Source organism: Rhinopithecus bieti, unplaced genomic scaffold (assembly GCF_001698545.2).
Source record: "Rhinopithecus bieti isolate Rb0 unplaced genomic scaffold, ASM169854v2 scaffold_9209, whole genome shotgun sequence".
In the NCBI taxonomy this organism is placed as follows: Eukaryota; Metazoa; Chordata; class Mammalia; order Primates; family Cercopithecidae; genus Rhinopithecus; species Rhinopithecus bieti.
In genome coordinates, this window is record NW_016805989.1 from 31,902 (window position 1) to 42,851 (window position 10,950).

Genomic DNA, 10,950 nt, shown 5'->3' on the forward strand with positions numbered 1-10,950 from the left:
GGTGATTGCATCACTGCACTCTAGACAGGGCAACAGAGTGAGACCCTGTCTCCAAAAAATAAAATAAAATAATTCATATAATGTAAAATTTATCATTTTAACTATTATTTAAAAATGTACAGTTCAGTGGCTTCTTGTACATTTACAATATTGTGCAGTCATTACCACTGTCTAATTGCAGAGAATTTTTGTCACCCCACAAAGAAATCCCATACCTATTAGCACTCACTTTCTATGCCCCCTCCGCACATCCCCTGGCAACCACTAATCCACTTTCTGTCTCTACAGAGTTGCCTATTCTGGATATTTCATATATATGGAATCATACAACATGTGGTCTTTTGTGATTGGCAGCATAATGTTTTTCAGGTTCATTCAGGTTGTACTATCTATGGTTACTTCCCTCCTTTTCATGCTTGAATAATATTCCACCCTATGAATAGACCACATTTGTTTAGTCATTCATCTGTTGGTAAACACTTGGGTTGTCTTCATTTTTTTTTTTTGTTTTTATCAACAATGCTGCTGTGATCATATTTTTTGGTTTTTGTTTTTTGAGACAGGGTCTTGCTCTGTCACCCAGGCTGGAGTGCAGTTGCACAATCATGGTTCATTGCAGCCTGGATATGCCAGGCTCAAGTGATTTCCCATCTTAGCCTCCCAAACAGCTGGGACTACAGATGTGCCTTACCATGCTTGGCTAATTAAAAAAAAAAAATTCTTATGGAGATGGGGTCTTACTATGCTGCCCAGGCTGGTCTTCAACTCCTGGGCTTAAGTGATGCTCCCTCCTCAGCCTCCCAAAGTGCTGGGATTACAGGCATGAGCCACTATGCCCGGCTGACCACTTATATTTAAATACCTGTTTCCAATTCTGTCAGGTCTAGATCTAGGAGTGGAATTGCTGGATCAGATGGAATTCTATGTTTAACTTTTTGAGGAACTGACAAACTTTTCTGCAGTGGCTTCACTATTTTACATTCCCACCAGCAATTTATGAGTTTGGTAATATTTTTGTTTTCCTTTGAAGAACCAGCCTCATCTTTGAGCCCATGTGGTGGTGGGAATATTTAAGATATATTCTTGGCTGGGCACAGTGGCTCATGCCTGTAATCCCAACACTTTGGGAGGCAGAGGTGGGTGGATCCTTTGTGCCCAGGAGTTTGAAACCAGCTTTGACGACATGATGAAACCTCGTCTCTATTTAAAAAAAAATACAAAAGTTAGCCAGATGTGATGGCACGCGCCTATAGCGCCCTGTAGTCCCAGCTACTCCAGGGACTGGAGGTGGGAAGATCACCTGAGCCCGGGAGGTTGAGGCTGCAGTGAGCTGTGATTGCATCACTGCACTTCAGCCTGGGCAACTGAGTGAGACCCTGTCTCAAAAAAAAAAAAAAAAAAAAGTCTCTTAGCAGATTTCAGGAATACAATACATTATTATTAACTATAGTCACCACGCTGTACAGTAAGTCTCCCAAACTTATTAATCTTGTTTCCAAAAGTTTGTATCCTTTGACCAACACCCCCTCCTACTTTCCCCCACTCCCAGCCCCTCTGATGATGTGACTCCCACCCCATTTTTTCCAAAGATGTGCAGCTAAGCAGAAGCTAGTCACTTAGCATATGCCAAAGTGATTGCTTCAGGGTGGGCATGTGACCTGAGCCAGGCCAGTGAGATTCAGCTCGGAATCAGAACAACCCCTGGATTTTTGTTACTTGGGTCAATTAAAAAAAAAAAAAAAAACTTAAAAAAATTAATTAAGCCAATTTGAGCTGGCTTTCCCGTCACTTGGCCAAGTGACCACCCTGTATAATGAAGATCTGCTTGTTTAAAATCTCTGTCCAAGAGATTAACCTCCCATGTTTGTTTTACATGTATTCAATGTCAGTTCTACACTGGGTACAGCTACAAGGTGATACTGGAGTTGAACTCACACCAGTAGGACGAGACAGGATCAATGAATGGTCAGAGATGGGATTTTGCAGACAAAGGGGAACTTCCGGCTGCAGGTATTATCATTCCATGATCTCAGAGCTGTGAGGGAAAGAAGCAGAGAATCTGGATGAAAATCCATCCGCCAAGATAAAAGTAATCCCACCACTCCTCTGAAGTAAAAGCCCTCTCCAGTAGGCCTCGTGTCTACACTGGCAGCCCTTTCTTGCTGATACTTGACAAGCCTGGTGTCCAGCCTTACTCTTGCATAAAGCTGATCCTGGCTTGTCACCTTGGATGGGAGGACGAACTTCAGCCAGAGGCTTGGCCCAGCTCTGGCTACCAGGCTCCAGGAGGGCTCCCAGGAAAATAAGCTGTTCTCTACCTCCCTCCCCTAATTAGGAAAAGAAAAAAGAGCAAAGAGGGAATAACAATTAAGCATCTGGGTCTGGAGTTCTGTAGATCTAGGTTTGAAACCCAGCTCTACTACTTAGCTTGCTGTGTGACCTTGAACAAGTTGCTGAACTTCTCTGAGCCTCATTTTCCTCATCAGCAAAATGGGAATATTGTTTCTATTAAGATTGGTGTGAAAGTGATGATTCATGATGATGCTGGTGATTGCTAATACTGAATACTGAGCATGGCAGCTATTCTATGAACACTATCTTCTTTTTTTATTCACATTAACCTGTGAGTTAAGTATCATTAGCCACATTTTGAAGACGAAGAATCTGAGGAACCAAGAGGTTAAGGCATTCTCTTTGGGCTACACATTAAGGGTGGAGCGGGGGTTCACACAAGGGCAGCCAACCCCCAAGTCTATGCTCTTGCCACAGTGCTATATCAACTGTGCCTCCTTTAATCTACACAGCAGTCCTGTAGGTAGGACAAATTATTATTTTTTTTTTTCGAGACGGAATCTCGCTGTGTCGCCCGGGCTGGAGTGCAGTGGCCGGATCTCAACTCACTGCAAGCTCCGCCTCCCAGGTTTACACCATTCTCCTGCCTCAGCCTCCCGAGTAGCTGGGACTACAGGCGCCGCCACCTCGCCCGGCTAGTTTTTTTGTATTTTTTTAGTAGAGACGGGGTTTCACCGTGTTAGCCAGGATGGTCTCGATCTCCTGACCTCGTGATCCGCCCGTCTCAGCCTCCCAAAGTGGTGGGATTACAGGCTTGAGCCACCGCGCCCGGCCCCGGTAGGACAAATTATTAAGCCTATTTTATAGAAGAAGAAAAAATCTCAGAGAGGATAAGTAATTCTCTGCAAGGACACAGAGCTAGAAAGCAACGAGGCCAGAATTTGAATCCAGGTCTATACTCTTGTCACTAAGTACACCTTCATGCCACCCCAGGTGTGGCTTGCTTCTAATATTCAGTAGCATAAGCCTGGGGAAGAGGCTTGCACTTTGGTGTGTTGGTGAGCTGACATGGAAGCACCACCCCTTGACTACTCTCTATGCAAGTCTTTTTTCCCCCCATGCTTCTATTTATAATGTCTTTTCATCCAACTTGGTTCTAGGTGTCAACCAAACCCCATTTAATGTTGTTTAAAGCATATCCACTGTGGAGAATGGCCATGCCCCCAACACCCTGGTGACCTCAACTGGTCTCCAAGGTGCTGAACAATTTGCCAGTCTCAGGCCATCAGGTGCTCCTCCTCCCCCAAGGCGCTTCTCTGCCCTCCCCACCTGTGATGCCTCCCAGGCACCCCTGCAAGAGCCTTGGTCTCAGGGGTACCCACCACTGGTAGGCCTGTACCATATCTGCACGCAGTCCTCTTCTTCTGGGTCCGCGTGGACACCATCATCTGGCTGGCTGCCATCCCAGTAGCTGTAGTCATACGATGAACCATCAGTCCATTCGAACTGCCCTTCCTGGGAGGGTTAGACACAGAGAGTCAAAGAAGCAAGCCAAGGAGAAGAAGATCAGGCATTTGAGCCAGCCAGCTCCAGCTCAGACATCTCAGCAACTCAACTTTTAACACCTCTGCACAGATGTCCTCACTGAGGCTACTGCTATCTGATACTACTGCTACCAATCTGATACTACTGCTACCAATCTGATACTACTGCTACCAATCTGATACTACTGCTACCAATCTGATACTACTGCTATTACTACTACTATTACTAGCTGCCATTTGTTGAGGGCTTATTATGTGCCATGCCAGGCACTTTACTCATTTTATCCTCACCATTCTGAAAAGCAGGCATCATCAGCCCCATTTTACAGATAGGAAAACTGAGACTCAGATCGGTCTATCCAAATTCATACAGCAAATAAAGTATTAGTGCTGGGAATCAAACCCAGGTCTATCTGAGTCAAGTACCCAAGACCCCTAACTACTACACTTTGCCAGTGGGTGGGAGTCACTCTCCATCTGTCTTCTTTTTGTCTAAATAGCCTGTGTTTTTCTTGCCTGAGGTGGAACTGCTCTGTCCAATTGCAAGAAAAGTCCAGTTGGAAATTTGATTGGTGTTGCAATAAACGTGCAAATTAACTGTGGAAAGAACTACGTCTTTGCAACTTGTCCAGGAACAAGAGCCCTTTCTCCATTTATTTAAGTTTTAAGGAAAGTATCCCCAAAGCACTGATGATTACAGAGCTCACGTAATGTAATGGGAACAGCATGCTACTTCTGAGAGAGAGACGAGAGCTTGTGGTCCTATGTCCACCCGCTGTCTAGCTCTGCAACCTGGGCAAGTTACTTAACCTCTCTGAGCCCCAGTTTCCACATGTGGGCATGTATGGTGGAATTAATATGTCCTTTAGAGAGTTGTTGTGAGGGTTGAACAAATTAAAGCATGTGAAGTACAATGCCTGACACATGGTGCCTAGCTCTGAAAAGAAGAAAAAAAGCAATTTTCCTGTATTTTTTGTTATTATTGTTATTAGGTCTTTTAATACAAGTTTCTTTAACTCTCATTTAATGTAGTTATAATCCAATTTTAGAATTGCTATTATAAATGGACATTTTAGTGTTTTTTAAAATTATAACTTCTCTATGTGTTCCGGCCAGTTGAAGTCTATTGATTTAAAACATCACCAGACGTGGTGGCTTATGCCTGTAATCTCAGGACTTGGTGAGGCTGAGGTGGGAGGATTACTTGGAGCCAGAAGTTGGAGACAATCCTGGGCAACATAGCGGGACCCTGTCTCTACCAAAAATTAAAACAAAAAATCCAGGTGTGGTGGTTCCTGCCTGTAGTACTAGCTACTCTGGAGCCTAGGTTGGGCGGATTGCTTTAGCCCAGGAGTTCAAGGTTGTGGTGAGCTGTGATCGCACCACTGCTCTCCAGCCTCAGCAATAGAGCAAGACCCTTTCTCAAGAAAAAAGACAGGAGTGCGGTGACTCACTCCTGTAATCTCAGCACTTTGGGAGGCCGAGGCAGGCAGATCACAAGGTCAGAAGATTGAGACCATCCTGGCTAACATAGTGAAACCCCGTCTCTACTAAAAATACAAAAAATTAGCCAGGCTTGGTGGCAGGCGCCTGTAGTTCCAGCTACTCGGGAGGCTGAGGCAGGAGAATGGCGTGAACACAGGAGGTGGAGCTTGCAGTGAGCCGAGATTGTGCCACTGCACTCCAGCTGGGCAACAGAGCGAGACTCCGTCTCAAGAAAACAAAAAATGTTAGGCCTGACCACACTGTTACTTCTGCTACTTTAACAGCAATTTTCATCATCCTTAATGAGTTCTTTTAGTATGCTAAGCACCACGGTAAGCTCTTTACATACATTAGCTCACTTGTTTTTCTTTTCACAAGGCACTGTTATTTTCATCCCCATTTTACAGACACAAAAACTGAGGCTCAGAGAGGTTTTTTTTTTTTTTTTTTTAATTTGCATAAAGTCACCTACCAGCCAGTAAGTGGCAGAACATGAACTGGCACTGGAACCTTATTCTCTATAGTGCCCTGAGCAAGGCAACAAGCATGCATGCAAAATACAGACTCAGTATGCAGTTTGCCCAGGAAAAGTTTGAGGACAAAAATCTCCAGGTGGAGTTTGCTATGACATTGCACAGATCTGGTTCAAGCTACTCTCTTCAGCCTTATTATACACCCACCCCTACCCCACTCTGTGCCCTAACCACAATGGTCTTCCTTAGTTAACTTGCTTGAATGTGCCACGACCTCCCCTTCCTTAGGATGTTGACCCATGCTGTTCCCTTTACCTGGAATATACTATCTCTGGCTAACTCCTATTTACCCATTAGACACTAACTTAAATATCTCTTACCCAGGAAGGCTGTGGCAGCCACAGAAGTACATTGCCCAGATCACCTTCAGGAGGACCAGCAGAAAGCAGAGTTGATGGACAGCTGCAGCTCTCCTTCCACCTTGGATTCACTGCCTTGTTTGTGATAAGGACATGCCTCTGCCTCTTTGGAGCTACCATTGCATTCACAGTGAGACAATGCTTCCTCCAGGCTGTTCCCAGTGAGTGACTCAGCATGTCATGGGTAATGGTGCTGGCGCATTCCTGCCCAGCGCAGGATGTCTTGGGCATCTTTGCTTGGGGACTCCCCACTGGCCTAGCCAAGACTTTCTCAGCACTGTGCTGTGATCTGAGGCTCTCCCTACCCATTCCTTTCTCTCTGATCTCCTTTCACATGTCTTAGACCCACGGCATTGTCCGATGTCCTTCCCTGCCTACTTATGCCTCCTTCTTCCTTTTCGTTCACAAATATTTCCCCTCCAACATCTCTTGCACATCTAATCAAGTTTTAGTGTCTTTTTTTTTCCCCCAAGATGGAATCTTGCTCTGTCACCCAGGCTGGAGTGTAGTGGTACGATCTTGGCTCACTGCAACCTCTGCCTCCTGGGTTCAAGCAATTCTCCTGCCTCAGCCTCCTGAGTAGCTGGGATTACAGGAGCCCACCACTGCGTGTCCAGCTAATTTTTGTATTTTTAGTAGATGCAGGGTTTCACCATGTTGGCCAGGCTGGTCTTGAACTCTTGACCTCTTGATCTGCCCACCTCGGCCTCCCAAAGTGCTGGGATTACAGGTGTGAGCCACTACGTTCCGCCTAACGTCTTTTTTTTTTAAAAGAGAATCCTAGCCAAACAGGTTTCTTTGACCACGCTATCTGTTCCCATCATTTAGTAGGACATCATTAAATGTCTTTCACAAATTTGTCATGCTCTAACTGTGGCATCTTGGTGTCTGATTTCTCTCTGTGTGCTGTGTGCATAGCTGTGACCTGGCACCGATGTGAAAGGCTTATTAAATCAAAATAGAATCCTGGTTGGAGCTTCCAAGGGGACCCAATGGCCATTGCTTTCTCACCTGTCTATGATCATGAAGGCCTGTCCAGACGTCAGCTGGGATGCCGGGAACACAGCTGTTCACGAGGTCATACACAAAGACATTCTCCTCCCAGCTGTGAATTTAAGAAACATAGTAGCTAGTTCCTCATTGCCTTTTTTCATAGAATAGAGTCAAAAATTGAAAGCAATCCTTGTTTACCTTCCTGGACCAAAGTAAATAGATGATATAATCCAATTTGGCCTTCATTTTTCATTAAGTCACCCATATGTGGCTGGTCCTACATGGGCATCTCTGCATTTGACCTATGCCAGTTCAAAGAAGGACTCAGTACTGCTACCCATCCCTTAAAATTTAAATCCGTCTCAAAAACACTAGCAAATGAGGTGGATTATACTGAAGATACCATGAAGAGACAATGAAAGGAGTTTACATTGCATTGCACACATTACATAAATAAATAAAAGTTTCCACCAGTCATTACTGTTCTCTCTCAAAGACCCTCCTTACACTGCCCTTTTATAATATATCCCCTTCTCTCCTAGTCTTTTTTCACATACCATCTCCAAAATCTCTGTTTTCCTGGGAAACTCAGTTCTAGGCTTCAACTTGCATTGCCCACTTAGCAAAACCAAGCCCCTACCATCCTTAGAAGTCATGGGTGTCTTTTCGGAGGATTCTTATCCTCTATTTCAAAGAGCTTATCAAATAATTCTCCCATCCAAAGGAATCAGTGGAGGACCCTGGTGACAGTCCACTGCCAAAAACAACAAAGAAGTAGAGATGGATGGATAGATTGATGAATGAATGGATGGATGAATGGATAGATAGACAGACAAACGGATGAATGGGTAGGTGGATAGGTGGATGGGTGGTTAGATGAATGAATACATGGATGGATAGATGAATAGACAGATTGATAAACAGAGAGGCAGAGAAATGAACACACAATTATTTTCACCCTATCATTAAAAGGTTTCTTGAGCATTGACTTCATGCCAGGTACTGTGCTGAGTGTTTTATGTGCATGAACTAATTTTAATTTCATTCTCACAGCAAACAGGCACTGGGGCAGATACTACTGGTTATCTATCCCATAACCATTCCTAATCCCTTACCCCATTGCCTTCATTATGACCCAGAAAAGCCAAATTTTATTTTCCCAGCTCCCTTTGCAGCTAACACTGGCCATATGACCAAGCATGGCCAGTTAGATTTAAGGCAATGTTTGTGGGGACATCCTGGAAATATTTTTCTCCATGATGAAAGGAGGGAGGTATGCAGAGAAGAAGACCCAAGTTTCTAGCACTGCCCTTTCTCCTTAGGTTGTAGCCATGTCTGGACACAAAACCTGGAGCTGCTGCACTGAAGATGCTGAAGGAAAGCCAAGACAACTTCTCATCCAGGGCCCATATCAACGAGCCTGAAAAAGGTAGTTTGTAGAGGTTAGAAGAACAGGCAAGGGATGTGACAGCAAATGGACAACTGGTAGGCACACTTCACTCAAATCGTTCACAGATCCAGATGACAGATCCCACAGAACAAATGATTCCCACTATTGGCTTCCACATGCCACTAAAAGGTGAACTTTAGTATGTCAAAGAAGTCAATACAGAATGATAATAACCAGCCATAGAGCTAATACTTTACTTCAAAACAGGGCCATGTTGATGTACCTTTTGTGTTCCAACAACATGTATCTCATCAACTTCAATAATTCACTTCAAAACAGGACTATGTTGAGGTACCCTTTATGTTGCCATAAGGTGTATCTGCTCCCGTCAGCTTCTTCCAAATGACTGCTCTCTGAAGACTGCCACTTTATCTAAAATACCCACCATTAGAAGGTTTCTTTTTTCTTGATGCATTGGTAGTAAATCAAAGCATCCATATTTACTCTCTTTAGTTTTGTGTTAGTGAAGTGGAATTGATTACCAATTCATTCCAGATTAGAAACGCTTAGAATTCTGGCACTCAGAATTTGTCTTAACACAGTGCTCCAGCCAGTCACATGCAGGGAGTTACTTGACATATACTCTTGGGGGGAATGAAATGCAAAAGAGAGGAAGGAAAGAGGAAGAGTGAGACAAGCCTTGCTCACTCTCAGAAAGATGAACTGATATGGAACGTTAAAAAAAAACTGGCCTCCTCGAGGCAGAATTATAATGTATTGTAATTAATAAAAATAATAATGACTCCTACTGCTGGGCATGGAGTTATCCAAAAGCTGTATAAAGACTTTAGATGCATGATCACCTTTAATGCCTCACAACTTTAAAAGATCAGTGTGATTATTGATATTTCCAAGTTGAGAATTCTTTTGTTTTGTTTTATGTGCATGAACTAATTTTAATTTCATTCTCACAGCAAACAGGCACTGGGGCAGATACTCCTGGTTATCTATCCCATAACCATTCCTAATCCCTTACCCCATTGCCTTCATTATGAGTTTAAGTGATTTGGTCAAGATCGTGCAGGTAGGAAGTGATGGAGCTGGGACTAGAATCTGGAACTGCCTGACTCTAATGCCCCTAATCAATGCTCATATGGTCCCCCACAGCTTTCTTCATTTGGAACATCTGCTGCCCTCATTCCCTAAGCTTCTCAATCTTTCAAGATCCTGATCCAGGACCAGTACTTCCAGGAAAGCTTCCATGAATATCTTCTGTCCAATGGTTGACCACCTGTAGCCCAAAGTTCCTCTTCCCCCAGGGGCTGGCTAGTTAGCTTGATTCTCCATGTTCAAGGTCCTTCTGATGCAATTGAGGTTGCAATTTCAGTGAGGGCTGTTTAGAGAAAAGCCTTGACTTGAAATCACTTTTGCATTCACTTTCTATTGCGTATATCTCATTTTCCTCTACAGGCTAGGAATTCTTTGAGAATTGATGTCTTCTGTCCTTACAGGTGCCAACTCTGTACTGTGCTGTGCTCTCACAGCAGATTTGATCCCTGAAGAATGCCTTTTGTAGGGCTCCATGTTAGCTGGCTTTCAGTTAATGGAAGGCACTTATGAGTCATTGGCAGATGGGTAGGAGGGAGAAACTAGAGTATTTCTTTCCCCCTCTGCTTGGGAGTCTCTGGCAGAGGCTGCCTCTCCTCCGTGGCTCCAGCACCCATAGGACTGGCCTGCCCTCCAACTGAGGCATGGAATTGGCTTTCTGCTCCTATGTGTCTCTAGTTTGCCTCACTACTCCCTTTTAAGTTCTGAGCTTCCAGCACTTGCCTGTATTATCTGTTTTAGACACCTGTAGTGGTTCTGGTTTTCCTGGTTGGAACCTGACTGTCTCAGTATATTTCTCAGCCCCACTGAAAATGCACTGGTTGTTCAACACATCTTTTGGAGGAAGAGATGTGTGGATTCAAGATGCATTTGGAAACTAAGATAAAGAACCCCTTCTCTATTTTTTTTTTTTTTTGAGATAGGATCTCACTCTGTCACCTAGACTGAAGTGCAGTGGCGTGAACATGGCTCACTGCAACCTCAACCTCCTGGGCTCAAATGATCCTCCCGCCTTAGACTACCGAGTAGCTGGGACTACAGGTGTGCATCACCACCTCAGGCTAATTTTTTTTTGTAGCAACAGGTCTTGCTGTGTTGCCTGTACAGGTCTTGAACTTCTGGACTCAAAGAATTCTCCCATCTTAGCCTCCCAAAGGGTTGGGATTACAGGCATGAGACACTGCACCTGACTCCTTCCTTCCTTCCTTCCTTCCTTCCTTCCTTCCTTCCTTCCTTCCTTCCTTCCT

The 10,950-nt window shown here is 44.2% G+C and overlaps 1 protein-coding gene across 2 annotated transcripts in view; it reads right to left on the reverse strand.

Annotated features, from left to right (window-relative positions):
- Nucleotides 1-10,950, reverse strand: part of CLEC19A (C-type lectin domain containing 19A) — a 38,888-nt gene that overhangs the window by 12,539 nt on the left and 15,399 nt on the right. The window contains exons 3-5 of one of the 2 annotated variants that reach the window (XM_017874396.1): nt 7,225-7,318; nt 3,675-3,807; nt 1,936-2,035 (exon numbers count right to left, since the gene is read on the reverse strand). In XM_017874396.1, coding sequence (XP_017729885.1) covers nt 1,956-2,035; nt 3,675-3,807; nt 7,225-7,318 — 307 coding nt within the window. In that variant the 3' untranslated portion in view covers nt 1,936-1,955. Of the gene's footprint in view, nt 1-78; nt 2,036-3,674; nt 3,808-7,224; nt 7,319-10,950 lie in introns of those variants that run through there. The other variant, XM_017874397.1, reaches the window with a different exon arrangement.